This window comes from Paralichthys olivaceus, chromosome 8, assembly GCF_024713975.1.
Source record: "Paralichthys olivaceus isolate ysfri-2021 chromosome 8, ASM2471397v2, whole genome shotgun sequence".
In the NCBI taxonomy this organism is placed as follows: Eukaryota; Metazoa; Chordata; class Actinopteri; order Pleuronectiformes; family Paralichthyidae; genus Paralichthys; species Paralichthys olivaceus.
Genome location: NC_091100.1, coordinates 23,990,901 through 24,009,043, shown reverse-complemented (window position 1 = coordinate 24,009,043; position 18,143 = coordinate 23,990,901). Strand labels below are relative to the sequence as shown.

Genomic DNA, 18,143 nt, shown 5'->3' with positions numbered 1-18,143 from the left:
TGGGAATAAGAGTGAGTTAAAAACTTTTAAAATATATAGTATGGGTTCTTCAAAGAGAGAGAGAGTTATAAATTATTATCAGAATACTTTATTGATCCCAGGGGGAAATTGTGTATGTTATATTATTGGTAACAGTTCCAACATTGTTCACATGTATTTGTTTCATTTCCACAGTTACACAATGACGTCTGTGACTCTGGAAGAGCTTTTTCAAGACTGAGGGAATAACCCTGATGATGTCATCAGTGGCTGATGATGTCATCAGGGTCATCGCACCTTGGGCTTGCTTTAGTCCACAGGTAGCAGTGGGTTTACAAACAGATGCTCTTGAGTTGCATGATGGTAAATGTAGGATCCAGTGTTTTTTCTGCTCTTGCCACAGTTTAGGGACTAAAAGTTTGGACATCTTTACCTCTGTTGCTTTGAATTGGACCATTTCTCATTTAAATCTGTCTCATGTGAGTCACCCAAATATTTATGAATGCCCAGCTAGAGTACAATATGCAAACAATTATAATAGTTTATTAGATTTATCTTCCTTTTTTAAATTGCCCTGTCCAAGAATGCCATCATGAACGTCTCCTTTGCTTTATTAAAGGTTTATTCGTTTCATTTCTCAAGCCTCAGTTTGTGACAACACAATTGCAACACATTTCTATGTACTCAGCCGTGTTGCGACTGAACCTGTTTTTTTCAGAGAAAGCTCTCATCATTCATTTTAAATTGTGGTCACAAATGGAGAAATGATTATAGTCTGTGTCTCTCGGGGTTTGGGATGAAAGTTTTGATGATATCCACCTTGTACATAAGAGAACTGGTTTTACTGTATGGTCAGTGTTTTTCATTTAGCCTACACTTACACTAAAAACACTTGACTGTAGTCATATTTTATTGTTGCTGTAAATCTGAGCTGTGTTTGTGATTAGCAGAGACCTGGAGGAGGAGATTTCTTATCTCACTCATAAAATGGTTCTAACACCTACATGATACATGATCACAATAATGTGAACTTGTATTTCTTTTAACGGATTGTCTTGAGAATAACTAAAACTCAGTTCACTTTATGTTACTCTTTACTCTATATCATACTGAGATTCATTTACTTAATCATGTATTTGATCAGACATTCATAACCATTCTTCTTAACTAAATGTTTCTCTTACCATTAAAATTATTTTTCATCTTTTTATAAACCTATAACTTTCACTGGGTTCTAATCAATGTTAGTGATATATTTCACATTTTTAATTTAAAAACCTAAACATTTTAATACCCCTGGCCAGAACACAACTCTTCCAATGGTTTAAGTGGTAGAATGTTTGTACTTTATTTATTTATCCTCTGAAAGTAAGTGCTGTGTGAGGACACCACCAGGGACATGATTACAGAGTGGAAATAATTTCTTTTCTTGAAATATGTGGTCTCAAAACACTAAAGTGTGTCTGATGTTTATAAAAAAAAAACGGTGAATTTTTTTTAAAATTGTAGAATTCAAAGAAGAAACCCAAATACACAGAACATGACGTCAGTGACCTCAATAGCATTTGCAGCCCTTTCTCTGTGCATTAAAATTATTTTTTCATCTTCTAGCAACTACAGAACTATCACTGGATTTATAGTTTTATTTATCATATATATACCAATCATTTTTAGTGATATAGCTAAGATTTTAGATCAAAAAGTAACAGGACTCATAGTTGTGCAGTTATTGGATCAGTCCTCAGACCTGAGGCCTGCAGGGCCTCTCCTCTCCTCTCCTCTCCTCCCTCTGTGTGATGCCCTGTAACTCCCTGTGAGTCAGACTCAGACAAGCAGAGGAGCGGCGTAGCTCCAGACAGAAACGAATCAAAGCAACGCGAAGCAGGCACAGGCGAGGGTGGTGGTGGTGTGAGGGTGCAGACGCATGAAGCTGCAGACAGGGAGCGGGGCCTGCAGAGGATCCCCCTCATGCCCCGTGAACGAGGCGACAAAATAATATCACGTGATCCAAAATGGGCAGTCCTCTGACGGGGCTGAAAAAAGCCATTTTCTGGCGCTGCTGCAAATTCTGCCCAAGTCCAGATAATTGATCCGGATCGTGAGTGGGAGCAGAGCGGAGCTTCATGTCGGATCAGGTAGGAACGACGCCTCGGCGGCGGCTCTTTGTCGGGCTCACCGCGCCGCTGTTCGCTGAGGCGCACGCACAGTGGACGGTGTCACATTTTCGGTCTCTTGTTCGCCTCCTCATACAGAGCCCTGTCAGTGAATTTAAGATGGCTGCTTTGTGTACCACTGTGATTTTCCCGTGGCTCTGCACCCCCTCGGTGCTGCTGTTCGCACGGTGCGCTCGGTCTCGGGGCTCGGTGGGCCGCCGGAGCTCCGGGGAAATGAAACGCTCTTTGTTGCCCCGCTGCTCGAGGAGCGGAGCTGATGCACAAGATGAGGCCACACAGGGTGATTCAGTAGTCGGCTGTTGTGCACCACCTCCTCCCAGACTGCATGTAGCCGCTCGGCTGCTGCTGTCTCCACGTTATTTATCGCTGCAACATGTCAGCAGAGGAGTTTTCTTGTTGCAGCAGCTCCCTCTCTTTGTTGCTGCTGTCCCAAGGACGAGCTGCAGACATTGTCTGAGGGCAGCCACTCATTCACCACACGGGAGAGAACTCCTAGTCCCAACAAACATCTTGCACTGTGTTCTACTGTGCAGCCAGCAGCTCTCATGTTGTCGTGTGCTTCCCCTGCAGATCTGCCCTGATGGATAAAATGCAGCCCAACCGGGTTAAAATCACAGATGTGAACCCACACCTCACATGTCCACTGTGCGCTGGTTACTTGATCGATGCTACAACCATCGTAGAGTGTCTGCACTCCTGTAAGTTCCACTCATTGAAGCATTGCACTGCATTACATGCATGCACACAGCTTTTTCCACTATAACCCCAGTGAGGATTGAGCACAGAGCCCACAGTGTTGTGCAGGGTGAGCAGAGCCTCCTGCACATCGTGGGATGTTGAGTCTCATATGTCACCCACCATTAATGTTAATTTAAAGCCAGGCCTACAGAAAGGGGACATGTGTGTGCATAATAATAGTGTAATGCATGACAACTAACATTCATGTTTTTGTTGATGCTGCATCTTAGGTGTTGATATAACTTGGTTGTAACTGTGGAGGCAGGTGGTGAATTGATTGGGTTATATTTGAAGGGTTTCTGTCAATAGTTCAAACAGTCAAATCTAGAATGTGTTCATATACTACATTGAATTGCAAGTGTTTATAACACCGAGTCCTCTCCATGTTCTACTTATCATAACTGGTGATGATACAGATCAGGGTTCAAGCATCCGTGTCCTCTCTCTCTGTGTAGTTTGTAAAACATGCATCGTTGCCTTCTTGGAGACAAATAAGTTCTGTCCTCGATGTGACGTCCAGGTCCACAAGACGTGTCCACAGCTCAGCATCAGGTAACTATTGATGTGTTACACAGGGGTTCTTTTAAAAACACACACACACACACACACACATCACTGATTGCAATGTGTATCATGTCTAATATCGTGAAACTTTCTTATTTCTCCAAGAGCGGACAAAACTCTTCAAGATATTGTATATAAGCTTGTTCCGGGGTTATTCAAAGGTAAGACCATGTTTATGAGGATGTTAGTCAACACATTATTTTTTGGGAAAACTCTTAGTCTATAGTGGTGGTCGCTGTCGCTGTCTATGTAACAACGCATTTTTTCCCTCTGAAACCAGATGAGATGAAACGGAGGCGAGACTTCTACGCAGAGAACCGTGTGCTGGAACCAGGGGAAGTGGTGGAGACGTTTAACATAGCGGAGGATGAAATCATCAGTCTGTCCATACAGTTCTACGAGAGGAACAAGTGAGTCGCTCAGTTCTCATTTTTACATAAATAAAGTCTGGATCTGTTCACAGTAAAGTTGAAGAAATATGTCACTGGAATAAGACCTGTGTAAACTCTGTATAACTGCTTTCAGACATGTTCTGAACCCTGGATACTCTCCTGAAATGATCTGGTGGGGCTTGTATGTGAGAACACAAATGTCTGCTTGTGGACAGTTTCTCCTGCCAGCCCCATCATAAAAACAAATGCAGCAGGAGATCCTCCTCCATTCACCTCCAGCAAGTGGGCATGTTGTTGATGTTTCTATGTGACAGACACAAAACAAAAACCCCCCACAAATCTTTCATTGTGAAATAAATGTTACACACATGTAGAAGACACCAAAGAAGATGTCAACTTGCACTGATAAGAATCAGGAGCTTCTGCTGATACGGGCCGATGTCAATCTGCTGTAAACAATAAACACGTGATCTCCATGGCTGATTTTGTCCAGCATGCACCCCTCACATTAATGCTCCGGAGATATCTCAGTGTTGTGAGCGGAGAATCTCCTGCTGCGTTCTTCCTGTGTGAAAGGCATATTTAACAAAAGGGTTCCAGTCAATCCTGCTGTACGTCTCACTAAACCTGATAATCTGTTTGAGTGGAAAGAACCGTAAATAATGTTCTGTATTTATTGTTTTCCTGCAGAAACAATGAGATGCAGCGTGCAGAGATGGAGGGAGACAAGGTAAAACCTCATTTCTGAGATGCTGTTGGGTGAAGCAGTAGTTTAAGCCACCAAATGTGTGTTGTGGTTCCTCTGGTCGTCGCCCTGGATTAATACATCCCCGCTCTACTCTTCTCTTTGTTCTCAGTCCAATGGTAAACGCTTCCTGCAGTGCCCGGCAGCCATGTCCGTCATGCACTTAGCAAAGTTCCTGCGGAGCAAGATGGACATTCCCAACAACTATCGGGTAATTAGACACAGTGCATCCATACACAGCAACTCTTGCCATGTTGACTCTGTAGAAAACTACAGGGGTCTGACACAGTAATAAAAAAATACATGGGAGGGACTTTTAACTCCAAAGTAACTTAATCACACCCACAAACACTGCTTCAGGTTTGAGGTTCAAATCTTACAATATGTGCTCACACTGAGGGAAGGTGCTTCACTACGGAGGTCCTCTCTACGGAGGCCACCATGTTTTTTACATTAGTCCAGACTGGACAAACTAAACACCTTTTGAGTTTTTATGACAACTGAAGCTACCACAGTTTCTTTCTCATGTTTGGAAGGAGAGGGTGAGGTGAGGGGTGTTCAGCTGCAACATGCAACTTCAACACTAGATATCACAAAAGTCTACACAGTGTACCTTTAATAATCTTCATGTTGTTAAAATGATGAGTTGCTATGTTGTCCTTGTTGAGTTCAGCATTTAGTCATTTTCATGTTCACTAAAATCCTGTAAGTGTATTTGTTTGAACTGAAAAAGATTTGATAAAAAAAAAAAAAAAAAAATTACAATCAAAATCACACAGTACAAACCAAAAAGAACATACACTGTGTTGTGGAAGTGTAACTGCACTTGTGAGTAGATTTCATATTAGGGGGAATCACAATAACCTTGACCTGAATTGGTTTTCTCTCTGTCCAACATGTGGTTTATAATAGACGGCATGAGGGATGATGGTTAAAATGGGGAAGATAAGTTTGTCGAGAAAGCTTGATGTTGATGTGAGGAATATTTATCTTGACAAAAAGAACTGGCTCCAGTTTGTCTCCCAGTGCAGCACTTTGTGTTTTCCCCCTTTTCTATAATGCTTTCAAATCAAAACCTCACAGAATAGACTGAGTTAGTGTTGTGCTCAAATGAGGATTGACTCTGTTTACAGTCCAGCAGTAGTAATGAGCTTCAGTTGAGGAAACAAAGCATCAGTGTCATGTTTTAGCTTTTCATTATTGAAGCACAGCTGGAATATCAGCCAGTTACTGTCTGACACACGGACGATGCTGGGACCTCAAGAGATTTAAGTTGGTCTGATGAAAGGAAACGTTTTTTAATTTAATTTGGTGTTAAATTTTGTTTATACAAGTCGTAAGCAGTAATTAGTGGGATGAGTTGACAGTGAATAGTGCTACAACATATCAGTTTAGAAATACTCATCTGGTTAAAGCTTGTCTCACTGACTTAAATAGTAAAGTGATGAGCTGCAGCTGCTGTTTTCTTCTCGTAACCTTGCTTTTGAATGGTGTGACTCGACTGTTACAGGTGGAGGTGTTGTACGGGGACGAGCCTTTGAAGGACTACTACACACTCATGGATATTGCCTACTTCTATGAGTGGAGACGGGTGAGTGACAGCTTTTAGATTTCGGACAACTTTCTTGAGCATGTTTTAGATTTATTACGTTCAGCACCCGGCAATGCTGTTTGTTCATGTGACCCATTCCCATTAACACATGCATGGATACATGTTTGGACTTCAAGTCGTGTGGAAACTGAAGAAATAACATCCGCTGCACTGGAAAACTCAAAACTGCCACTTCTTTGGTGTAAGAAATGAGCAAATTACAATTACAGTGGGAAGTGGATTTAGTGATCGTGTAACCTTTCTGTCAAGTTCTGGGACTATCATACAGAAGCTACACATCATGTTTGTATTTGGTAAATTGTCTGTATTTATATAGTGTTGTTTTGGTCTTGATGGCCACCCAAAGCACTTTACAGTACAGTTTTGCCATTCTCTCGCACGCACGCACGCACGCACGCACGCACGCACGCACACACACACACACACACACACACACACACACACATTTATACAGTGTGTCTATGCACAGCACTTTCTCCATCACACATCACTCACACACTAGCGGCACAGCTGTCCGGGCTAACTTGGGTTTCAGTGTCTTGCCCAAGGACACTTTGAAACGCAGAATGAGGGAGACGGGGAACATATATTGTTTGTGATGCTCAGTGTATCAGAGTAATCCAGATTCCAAACAAGATTGAGTGTTGTTGTTGTTTTCTGCTGTTTTTAATTTCTAGTTTCATATTCTAGTTACATGTGTGTAATTCACATTATTGCTTTAGTGGCAGTGAAAAAGATTTCAAGTTATGTACACAGTATTTATTACCTCTAGATGTTGCCCTAACACCAGCAATTTTGGCCCAAAACAAACCCTCGCCTGCCACATCTGTCCCCTCAGCTACATGTTTGCCCAGTGAAAACAGCTCCTAAACACACAGCCAGAAGAATAAGTCAGTAAAGTTTCCCTGAGGACAGGAGAACTGACAGAAAACAGTCCAGTTAGCTGCTCTGCTTATTGGTGAAACGATCGGTCATATCTCATTCGCAGGTTGGTGCTCCTGTCAGCATCTGATTTCAGGGCTGTGCTCACTTTGCAGCAGATCTGCATGGCAGCTAGAAGCCAGTCCTTGCATTCTGTGTGTAAAAGGTGGAACTGCATTACTGCAGTGTTTTGGTTTAATTGTGCCGAGGTGGCAGACAACTGCAATGCCATTAAACTCAGGAATAAAGATGATAGCACCTTTTCACACTGAGGACAGTAGCCAGATGTTGGTGGTTTTATTTGTCCTTTGTTGTCCCGCTGCCTTTTTAGCCCAGGAACATTGTTCGCTCAGTGGATGACATTTTGAATGGTCGCTGTGGGTCGGCTGTGGCTCAGGAGATAGAGCGGGTCATCCTTTAACCAGAGTGTCATTGGTGTGATCCTGTCTTCCTGTCTCCTGATTGTTCAATACCCGTGTCCCCCATACTGCATGCCGAAGTGTCCTTGGGCAATAAAGATGCTCTGTATAAATGTGTGTGTGAAGGGGAGAATGGCTAAACTGAACTGTAAAGAGCTTTGAGTGATCAAGACTAGAGAAGCTCTATATTTAAAACAGCCTATTTACCATTTTACCTAAAAAAACATGCACATGCATTAACAAAAAAGCACATATGTAACGGCTCTACCAATACACACACACACACACACCATTGCTCTTCTAGCTTTACATGGACAATAGTTGTTGGCTATTACATACATGTAAAAAAAAAATCTACCTTACCATGTAAGAATTGGAAAGGCAAAGCCAACTCACTTAAATACAGACATTTGGGTTGAAGACAGAATTACAGCTTTTACTGGCTGGTATTTACATCTAGATGTGATAAACAACCTAAGGCCTAACAGCAGGGCGCTGTAGTGGATGCTCGTGTTTCTTGCAGCAGGATGGTGTGAGTGACAGTGTGTCAAACAAAGTAAGTAACTGTGTGTTTATTGTGTGAAGGAGCATGTTGTCACTCACCAGCTTTAGTATTTAACAATAGATTTAAAGTAATCAACTGTGCATTTTTTTCTGTTCATAAAATCTGAGGTGATGTCAGTGGTATTGATGGTCTGTGTTCCTCCGCAGACTGGACCCATCCCCTTGCAGTATCTGGTCAAACCCAACCGGAAGCGCAGGAGGCCGTCCCAGTCTGCCGCTCAGGGACACTCTGACGGCGTCAACACAAGTCCGACGTCTGAGAGCGACTCCCAGAGTGACAAGGTTCACAGTCCCGCTGCAGCCCCGCCCCCCCGAGCCTCCTCGCAGTCCAGCCCCACCTCCCACAACCCCTCTCCTGCCATCCAAAGCTCCAACGGTACCTCTGTGCCCAACAACACTCAACGACACACTCTCGCATCCAAACAGGGCGCCAGCGCTCGCAAGGTGACTGTCAATGGCACAAGCTCCGGATCTGGAAAAGAGGAGGCGAGGGGAGGGGACAAAAGCGGTTTGCCCCCGGCTACCTAACGTGTGTACGGGGCATCGGGGAGGACAGTGTTTGAATTGCTCCCTTCTTTTTTTCTTCAGAGCAAAAGAAGGAGCTTGAGTTCTCCTTCTGGACAAATGGGGGCCAGATTACTGTTATCACCTTTCAACAGCAAAGACTGAGAGTGCAGCCAAATAGACACTTGTATGTATGTGCGTGTGTGTGTGCGTGTGTGTTTATGTGTGTTAGACTAGAACAGTGCACACATACAAACTGTACAGTATGTATCAAATGTGAGCATGTGTGCATACATATGTATAAACTTATCTTTTATACAAGATATTGTAATCGTTTTGTATTGTATATGCTGTGGGTCTGATTCATTTCCAATGTTCTTTCAACTTTGGTTTGGCTTCCATAAAAAACGTGCGACAAAATGCCGGAAGGCGTCAAAGTGCACGTCACTGCTCCAGATGGATGTAAAGTAAAAAAGAAGCTGATCCTTGCCTTTGAACAGACATGTTGATAACTGCTGTATAAATGTCCAGTAAAAGCTCATCAGGTAACACACCCGTGACGTAAAACTGTCAATGCACTTTGTTAAGGTCAGATCACACAATCCAAACCAGTATTTTCCAGCAGGAGAAGCATTTATATGTACACAGTTCCAAGCACTACCATCACAAGCTGATAATGTCTGTCAGAAGACCATGTTCCCTCTCTCATGGCACTCGAAGAACTCAAAAGGGATTTGAATATTTGGCCATGTCTGTCGTAGTTCCATCGTTTTCAACATTCCCTTTGTTTCTTTTCAACAAACTGATACTTTTTTTATCAGCCATATGTGCATGTTTTAGGTCAATAAAATGTTTACTTACTAGGTTTTTCTGAGCCGACTGTCCTGTTTGATTCCCTGATTAACTCAGTAGCTTGTGTACTGTACAAAAACTGAGTAAGCAGCTTTTTTACAGATTAGAACACAACATGCAAGTTAAACAAGTTACATTTTACTTTTACATTTATATATTCAGTATATCTAGGGAAGAAAGTCTGAAATGTCATAGTCTCATTCCTATGCTCTGATACATGACAGAGTAGGACAGTAGGAGTCACTTCTCCCCAGGTTCCAAGTCCACATAGTAACACAACTATATAATATCACATTTTCATTGGAGGCTCTGTGCAGCTCTGATCACTTACTGAGTCTTTGGGGACTCGTGTGTGTGAAATGATCAAGACAACAGGTGTCACAGCAGCTGACAGCAAACATGAAGAAACATGAAATGTAACAAGATACAGTGAATTCTTTAAATCCTGATATTAACATGACGTGTATTCATCTTTTAAACAACTCAAACAGAGTACAAGGGTGGAATCAACCTCCATCTAACAGCGTCGGTAAAATCTGACGATTAGAAAAACGTAGTATTTATTGGTTGATACAGTAGTTACTTATTTACTGGTAGCTCAGTGTTTTTTCAGTGCATTCACATATTTCAATGTTTAGCTGACACTTTTCTTCAGTAACACCATTCCCTCCATTTGATCATATCTTTCCCAGAATACATCACATGTCACGTGCTTGAATTACTGACAATATTCAGACACCGATCACGTCATGTGAGCTGCGTCCCTGGACGAAACTGATCTGCAAAAATTGTTTAAAGTTAGTGCTCCTTGACCAGGATGAGGTTTCGCCCCGCAACCAAAATCCTTTGGCAGTGGTTTACGAGTCAGTTTGCTCGTGTAGTGTTGCAGATGCAATGAAGTCCTGCTTGTGCGTTCCATCGCAGTATGGTGGGTTGTTGGTGTATTTGCATCCGCACAACCACACAGAGGTGTCCTTCTCTGGGACAAAACGTAGCGGGAACAGTCCTGGGGCTTTCAGCTTGTGGGCTCCATCACAGAAAGGCTGGAATGTAAAGGTGTAATCAAACAAAACATAGAATGTTTTTTAACTTGTGAGTGTATCAGACAGCATTTAAGACAGTGTACCTGTTTCCTACTGTGCCCACAGGTGCACCATGAGTAACGCTTTCCACCAGCCAGCTCCACTTTGAAAGGCTTCTTAGAGGGGATGACAGGTTCTGGAGGGAGGGTGGAGAGCTGCACCTGTGGACATTTCAACACTGTTCTCAGTTTCTTTTGATGTGTGTTGCAACACTGCAGGATTAAAACAATCTTTGAAAGCTTGCTTAAATTAGTTAATAAGTATTTACCTCGGTCTTTGAGCAATGGTCAAAGTTTAAATATGATAGAGTTTGAAGCCCTGTATGCCCAATCTCACAGTGCTAAAGTAAATGAAAAGAAATACTCACTGATCAGGATCCACACAAAGTTCTTTCCTGACCAATACTGCATCCATCCACCAAGTTTCACAGTAATGCCAAATGTAGTTTTTGCATGATCTTGCATACGAACCAACCAACAAAAAAACATGAGGCCCAAACATAGAGGCCCAAAACATGGCCTACTTGGTGGAGGTAATAAATGCAAATACAAAATGGCTGCCTTCCATTAAAGTGATCTACAGTAGAACCAAGGTCCTGATATTGTGAATGCTGGCTCATTCAGGCAATTGGGTGATGTTCATGACAACTGTTCCGCGGCAGCTGTGGCTCAGAGGTCTATCCCACGTCAGTAGTCCACCCCGATCTTTCCTAGTCTGGCAAGATGCTGAACCTACAGAGTCTACAGAGTTTCTGAAGATTTTCTCTATAAAGTCTGCAAAAAGCCTGCAGAAGTCATTGTGAGAACACAGCAGGAGATCCTTACTAGATACTAGAAGCAGAATTAGTAAGTTACATCCTGCCTGCTGCAACACCCCTCGTCTGTGCGAGCGAGGGGGCGCATAAAACATTTGCTTCCTGTGGCGACGCAAATTGCAGCATAGCTATGGAGTTCAACCGAGGTGAACTTGAGCTTGACCTGCGATATTTGTTTCACTTTTGCACATGTGTGGCCGGGGTGAACCCAAAGGCGGGGTCAGGGGATACTGGCCAAAGCTGAAATATGATTGGCCCCTAAAGTGCCCATGTCCTGTCAATGGTCACTTACTAACAATAGATGTTACAATTCAAGAGTTTTTATTTTCTAAGTTTTTTTTGAAGAACACAATGTGCTTGAACAAAGAGCCATTTTTAAATATATTCAAAATAACAGTAAACTAGGAATGTTCACCCAAAAATGAAAATGCACCCATTATCTACTCACCACTATGCCGATGGAGGGGTGGGTGAAGTGTTAGAGTGCACAAATGTTTTTCAAACATATGAAAACTACAGAAAACCCACACTGCTTTTGTGGTGTCAACCAAGTGTCCATAAGCCCCAACATTTAAATTCCATCCATCACTGCCAGGTGGCACCACCACCCACAACTCCTTAACATACTGTCAGTATAGTATAAGTACTGAGGTGACAGTGTGTTTGAAAGCGTACATGTCTGTATAGTGGTGCAATATACAGACATACAGTATACATACATGCAGTATACACACATGCAGTATACATACATACAGTATACACACATGCAGTATACATACATGCAGTATACATACAGTATACATACATGCAGTATACATACAGTATACACACATGCAGTATACATACATGCAGTATACATGCATACAGTATACAAAAATGCAGTTTACACACATGCAGTATACACACATGCAGTATACATGCAGTATACATACATACAGTATACACAAATGCAGTGTACACACATGCAGTATACAGCAGTATACATGCAGTATACATACATACAGTATACACACATGCAGTATACATACATACAGTATACACACATGCAGTATACATACATACAGTATACACACATGCAGTATACAAACATACAGTATACACACATGCAGTATACACACATACAGTATACACAAATGCAGTATACAAACATACAGTATACACACATGCAGTATACACACATACAGTATACACAAATGCAGTATACATACATGCAGTATACATACATGCAGTATACATACATACATACATACATACAGTCTCGTTGTATTTAACACGGCGCAGTGATTTCACAGACAGCCGAACAGCACCTTGTTTACAGTCTAACACTGGGACTATATTTACCTTGGGAGCAGCTGCAGCTGGGAGCCGAGGTTGTCTGAAGGTGAAGCTGATCCACATGTGATCTAACTTAGTCACCAGCGCGTTCATGGTGTTTCCACAGACAGACCCTCACTGACACTGCTGCTCACAGACACACAGAGGGGCAGCAGACTCAGAGAGAGACGTTACCAGTCTGAGCCGTGTAGAGAGCTCAGTCAAACACACACAGCAACAACAACAACACAACAATCACAGAAATAACGAGAACACACAAACGCTTCTGTCTGACAGCTGCGACCGAGGCGATCAGGAGAATCCACTTCCTGTGTCACATGTCCGCCGCTGAGCCAATCAGGAGGCAGGTGTCGCTCTACGATGTGGGAGTGGCTGACAGATGAATGAAGAAATACGATTACATGTAAACTTAGTGATTGTTAAATTCATAGAGCGAGGGCTTCTTAGTCCTTTGGGATTGAATTGTGAATGTCTGCACATATAATCTTTATGTTTTGTACAAGGGCAAAAAAAGTAACTGAAAAAATGAATGAATAAATAAAAGCCTCACATGATTAATTATTCATTTGCACCTTCAAGTCCAATACTTGAAGCTAATACGCAAGACACAGACATGATGTCCTCATTAATCTGTGTCACCTTTGCCATTATAACAATATTTTTGAGATGCAGTGTCGGAACGCTGACAAGGATTTAAGTGCAGAAACTAGAGTTGTCAGGAGAAGACACAACTGCAATACAAGCACAAAGCTGAAGTCATGATATTTCCCTTATTGATAAAAAACAGCTGATTGTTTAAACACACACACACACAAACCAGAGAGGTATGTTATATTATACCATATCAATTTAGATGAGAGTAATCCTAAACACAGAAGTCCAAAGATGTTTAAATGAAGTTATATTCTTCTTACCCGACAACCTGAGATCTGCCCACAGCAGTCAAATCTTCACTATATCCCCTAGCCTTATATACAAGGGGATATAGTGAGTATATTACATTATAAAATAATTTCATCAGTTTATTATTTTATTTGAAAAAAATGTGAAGAAACTTGAAATCAATTCGAAACCAGAGTACAAGGCTGATTTAAAATAGATTCATTAATTCTGAAAATGTTTGAAAAGAAATTCCTTTAATATATTTTGGAAACATGGATATAAGAAAATGTCAGGTCTTTATGACACCTGCGTTATTTTTACATATAGTGTACATTTGTATTATAACAAACAAAATACATAATACAGTACAGTTTTACATCTTGTCCAAGGAGACCTTCAACATGCGGACAAGGGACCTTCTGGTTAGAGGATGACCACGCTAACCCAGAAACCAAAGCTCCTTTGTCAGTTTAATATCTGTTTACTGTCAAATCTCTCCAACAGTATAATGGCATACATAATATCATCAATAATAAGTTTTACCCTGAGAGCTTAGTGAATTACATGATCCTGTCGAGCTAAAGATATGATTTCTTCACAGGGACACACATGTTGACTGCTGCTTATTTAAACACACCTTTCACCCACTTCACTAGATGCTGGAAGATGACCTTGAAGTGTGAACCATCGCAGTATGGTGCGTTTTTAGTTTGCTTACAGGCACACAGCATGAGCGTCCTGTCTTTGTCAGGGGTGAACCGTAGAGGAGAGATGCTGGGTGCTGCTGTCCTGTGAGCTCCATCACAGAAAGGCTAACAGAGAGAGAGATAGAGAGAGAGAAAAGGTGAATACAGACTTCAGAAATCTCATCATCAAAGGTGATCCCATCCTAACACCCAGGGGGAAATTGGGAATCACACACTGCCTATGCTGCGCTACATCTCTTTAATGTCATATTATTATGTCACACTTTTTTACTCTCCCAATATAAAAAAATAAATAAACATAATTGGTTGTATTGAGTAATTCTCAATATAAGAGATTTGAGGGGATTCCTACAAAAACTAGTGTTAACAAGGAGGTTTAGTTTTCTGGTATTAGGGGTGAGATTAGGTGATGTACAGTCAGTAACTCTGGATACAGCATCATCAGACTTTCAGTCAAATCATTTTGCTGCATGAAACTCCAGAGATCCTCCTCAGTTTCTCCGGAGGAGCTGTATGTGTGAACGCAAACGTCCGAGTGAGAGCCTCCAGAGTTTCTGTTGACTTCAGATCCTTTCTCAGTACTTCTAACCTGGAGACAGTCATCCATGCCCTCATGTCCTCACAAGGACTAAGTGTTTTGGGGACAGGGCCTTCTGCATCTCTGCCCCAAAACTCTGGGCCTCTCTCCCGCCCATCATCTGATTCTCCCCCTCAAAAGTAATCTGAAAACACATCTTTAACACATTAATATTGCTGTTATTGTTGTTATTATCACTGCTATTGGAGATGGTAGTGATGATAATAATAGTTTTGTCTTGTTTTTAATTTCACTGTTATGTTTGTGTAGTAAAGCACTTTGGATCCACAATTTTGTCTTTAAATTGCATATAAATATAGTTGAAGTTGTTTGGCCCCCGAGTATAAAGCCACAGAAAGTCCACAAAAGTGGATGTGAGAACACAGCAGGGGATCATGTAGAACACACTGACGAAGACGTCCAGAGTGCTGATAAGACAATGTGATGGAATCAAAAACAGGCGAACTCCACAGTGGAATGAATAGGTTACTTCCTGCCTCTGCACCACCCCTCACCTGAATCCTGCGGAGGATTTGTTTCTTGTGACAAAATGTCCTCACTTTCCCAAACTGTCAGCACTCTATAAAGTCTGGCCTCAAAATGGACCTCACAGAGATATCTGTACAAGTACACACCAATTGTTTTGTCACTTCTATTTGGAAGCTAATGAGTTGTAAGTAAAGACTCTTTGAATTCTGTTGATTATTGACAGTAATATGTGTGTGGGGGGGGGCAACACAAGCTACACATCAGTCTGATAACACACAGTCTGTTGGTTCTTCTCAGGTAGTCAAGTCATAAATATATCATGTGACCGAAGAGCATATAGCAAGTGCTGTGTGTTCAATACCAGTGATTATTAAAAGTATTGCTACTTACTTATTGATGAGGCCTGTATAATTAAAGTACTACATTATTACATATTATGGTGAAGTACTAGAAGTTTTTCACTTTAGGTTTATTTGTATGGCGCAAAAACACAAATCTCAAGGCACTTTAAGGTCAACACAATATTACAGAGAAACAGTTACCACAATGAACAAACGCTTGTCATGAAGTTAAGGTTTCACATTGTGCCGTTAATATTTACATTTGTTTTTGAATGTTTTCAATGAATCCAGGTTGGTCCTCTTCTTTATACTACTGTAGATCCCTGCACACAACCAACTGTGCTATTATTCTGCCTTCAACCGTATGAACACTTTCAATACCCTGAAAGAAAGGCCTCAGCTTTCAGTATTTGCATGCTTGCAGCAAGAAATTCAAGTTTTCACAAGCAGATTGTCTCTCAACAGCTTTCAAACTGGTCTTAAAGTAAACTGGACACAGAGTGGTAAATGAGCCATGACTGGCACTCAGCTCCAGGTGTGTCTGACACCTGAACCCCCCCCATGATGTACGATGTCCTCACCTGTTTCTTACTGTGTCCACAGGCACACCAGGCGTAGCGTTTCCCAGCAGACACCTTCACTCTGTAGGGCAGCCGGGCTGCAGGGACCGGCTGTGTGGAGAGCAGGCAGCTCAGCACCTGAGACAACATGTGACCCTCAGTGAGAGATCTCAGAATCAATCTCTGCAGGGAAAACACAGGTGTGTCAAAGGTGAATGGAGGAGAAGGCGGAGAAAGATGAGGAGGGAAGGAGGAGGAGGGTGAAGAGGGTAGGAGGAGGAGGAAGGTGAGAAGGAGGAAGGTGAGAAGGAGGATGGTGAGGAGGGAAGGAGGAGGAGGGTGAAGAGGGTAGGAGGAGGAGGGAATGTGTGGAGGAGGAGGAGGAGAGGAGGGAAGGAGGAAAAAGTGTGGAGGAGGAAGTTGCGGGGGGAGGAGGAAGGTGAGGAGGAGGAGGAGGAGGAGGAAGAGGTAGAGGAGGAGGAAGGTGAGGAGGGAAGGAGGAAAAAGTGTGGAGGAGGAAGGTGAGGAGGGAAGGAGGAAGGTGAGGAGAAGGAGGAGGAAGGTGAATCGGAGAGAAAAGCCCACACACTCAGACACGTGTGGTCCTGACCATAGACTGTATAGAAAGACTCAGTGAGAACAGTGCAGATAGAACCCCAGCTGAAGGCAGGTCTCACCGTGGAGGAGGAGGAGGAGGAGGCCTGGAGCAGAGGAGTGTGTCCTCTCTGCAGCAGCAGCAGTCTGCTCATGTTCATAGTGTCGCAGAGTCTCCGAGTCTGGTCGTCACTTCTTCTTCTGTTGTTGTCGAGTCTTCACTAAACTTACAGGAAGTGACTCGACGCGGCTTCTACTCAGTCCGCAGCTGATTGGCTGCTCACTGTAAACAGCTCTGCATGCTGAAGCCACGCCCCTACTTTCTTACACACCTCCTCTTCTTCTTCTTTTTCTTCTTCTTCTTCTTCCTTCTCCTGCTTCTCCTCCTCCTCCTCCTATTTTTCTTCCCCCTCTCCCCCTTCTCCCTCCTCCTCTTCGTCAGTCAAAGTGTCAACTGTCCAATTTAGGAGAAGCCATCTACCTTAGTCACAGAGACAGACAGGGGACTGGGTCTGCACACAGTGTAGGGACTTTGTGAAGGTGCAACACTAAAGCCAAGCAGAGGATGGACTTTTACTGTCCCCCTAACTATCAGATGAAATATGCAGACCCTACATTTACAGGTACAATCCACTAATAAGTCGTCAGTGGCTGTGACAACATCCGTTTTATTAATGGTTAACACATTTACACTCAGCTTTGTAGATCAGTTAGGAGCCAAGAATAAGATCAGCTTTGGGAGTGACAGGTTCCAGTGTAGTGTGAATACCTACAAACCTTTGGAGTCACAGGAACCTTTTTTTTTCTTAAACATTGCTTATGAACTGAAATCTGAAGCACATCTTTATCGAAGCTCTCATATCCTTCAACACAACAGCCTGGTCCAGGTCCGTCAGTAACATCCATCACAGCCCAGAACAGCTAGAATAAAAGAAACACTACTAACCTCTGACACCACACACACACATTACAGATACAGTCATCTACCTTCAGGCTGGAGACAGATCCTTCACATTCACTGAGAGTCATGCTAACCTCTGTGCTTACATCCAACTCACTCATCAGGGCTCAATCTACTCATTCTAATACTATTTATGAATGACTTTTTAGTTATAAGCGGCACATTGCTCTCTGGATATTGTATGTAATGCTGTATGCTGAATGTTGCACTGATGCTATTACACTAATGACGTTCCTAACAGATTAACTTATTTGAATTGAATGGATCTGTTCTATTTTATATGGTGCGAGATCTTTACGCTCCAGCTTCAGCAATGACCATGAGGCATCAGGGTTTT

The 18,143-nt window shown here is 42.4% G+C and overlaps 3 protein-coding genes across 5 annotated transcripts; 1 reads left to right on the top strand and 2 right to left on the bottom strand.

The window, feature by feature from the left end:
• The first annotated feature begins 1,974 nt into the window (after positions 1–1,974).
• LOC109627655 (polycomb group RING finger protein 2) lies at positions 1,975–9,479 on the top strand. Its single transcript, XM_020084362.2, has 9 exons — positions 1,975–2,114; positions 2,724–2,851; positions 3,347–3,443; positions 3,561–3,616; positions 3,736–3,865; positions 4,538–4,577; positions 4,705–4,803; positions 6,103–6,183; positions 8,256–9,479. The coding sequence occupies exons 2-9, from the start codon at positions 2,734–2,736 to the stop codon at positions 8,634–8,636; spliced, it is 1,002 nt and encodes a 333-aa protein (XP_019939921.1). The 5' UTR covers positions 1,975–2,114; positions 2,724–2,733; the 3' UTR covers positions 8,637–9,479.
• A 103-nt stretch (positions 9,480–9,582) lies between these two features.
• LOC109627656 (CDGSH iron-sulfur domain-containing protein 3, mitochondrial) lies at positions 9,583–13,018 on the bottom strand. Of its 2 annotated transcripts, XM_020084363.2 has the most exons (4): positions 12,953–13,007; positions 12,702–12,821; positions 10,591–10,707; positions 9,583–10,507 (listed from the first exon to the last, which is right to left on the bottom strand). In XM_020084363.2, the coding sequence occupies exons 2-4, from the start codon at positions 12,786–12,788 to the stop codon at positions 10,322–10,324; spliced, it is 390 nt and encodes a 129-aa protein (XP_019939922.1). In that variant the 5' UTR covers positions 12,789–12,821; positions 12,953–13,007; the 3' UTR covers positions 9,583–10,321. The 2 variants fall into 2 exon arrangements, with proteins under 2 accessions (XP_019939922.1, XP_069386941.1); XM_069530840.1 differs by having other exon boundaries at positions 12,702–13,018.
• A 794-nt stretch (positions 13,019–13,812) lies between these two features.
• Positions 13,813–17,103, bottom strand: LOC138411277 (CDGSH iron-sulfur domain-containing protein 3, mitochondrial-like). Of its 2 annotated transcripts, none has more exons than XM_069530838.1 (3): positions 16,929–17,103; positions 16,273–16,434; positions 13,813–14,389 (listed from the first exon to the last, which is right to left on the bottom strand). In XM_069530838.1, exons 1-3 carry the CDS (start codon positions 17,004–17,006, stop codon positions 14,201–14,203), a joined length of 429 nt encoding a protein of 142 aa, XP_069386939.1. In that variant the 5' UTR covers positions 17,007–17,103; the 3' UTR covers positions 13,813–14,200. The 2 variants fall into 2 exon arrangements, with proteins under 2 accessions (XP_069386939.1, XP_069386940.1); XM_069530839.1 differs by having other exon boundaries at positions 16,273–16,389; positions 16,929–17,102.
• Positions 17,104–18,143: the final 1,040 nt, after the last annotated feature.

Bases quoted from the DNA above. Each gene is read 5' to 3' on its own strand.
- LOC109627656 (XM_069530840.1), bottom strand. From the start codon at position 12,788: ATGAACGCGCTGGTGACTAAGTTAGATCACATGTGGATCAGCTTCACC. The intron at 10,708-12,701 runs GTAAATATAGTC...AAATGTCCACAG, and splicing joins CAGCTGCAGCTGCTCCCAAG to GTGCAGCTCTCCACCCTCCC. The intron at 10,508-10,590 runs GTACACTGTCTT...TTTACATTCCAG, and splicing joins GTGGGCACAGTAGGAAACAG to CCTTTCTGTGATGGAGCCCA.
- LOC138411277 (XM_069530838.1), bottom strand. From the start codon at position 17,006: ATGAACATGAGCAGACTGCTGCTGCTGCAGAGAGGACACACTCCTCTG. The intron at 16,435-16,928 runs GTGAGACCTGCC...TTTTCCCTGCAG, and splicing joins CCTCCTCCTCCTCCTCCACG to AGATTGATTCTGAGATCTCT. The intron at 14,390-16,272 runs GTGAGGACATCG...TCTCTCTGTTAG, and splicing joins GTGGACACAGTAAGAAACAG to CCTTTCTGTGATGGAGCTCA.
- LOC109627655 (XM_020084362.2), top strand. From the start codon at position 2,734: ATGGATAAAATGCAGCCCAACCGGGTTAAAATCACAGATGTGAACCCA. The intron at 3,617-3,735 runs GTAAGACCATGT...CTCTGAAACCAG, and splicing joins TGTTCCGGGGTTATTCAAAG to ATGAGATGAAACGGAGGCGA. The intron at 4,804-6,102 runs GTAATTAGACAC...CGACTGTTACAG, and splicing joins ACATTCCCAACAACTATCGG to GTGGAGGTGTTGTACGGGGA.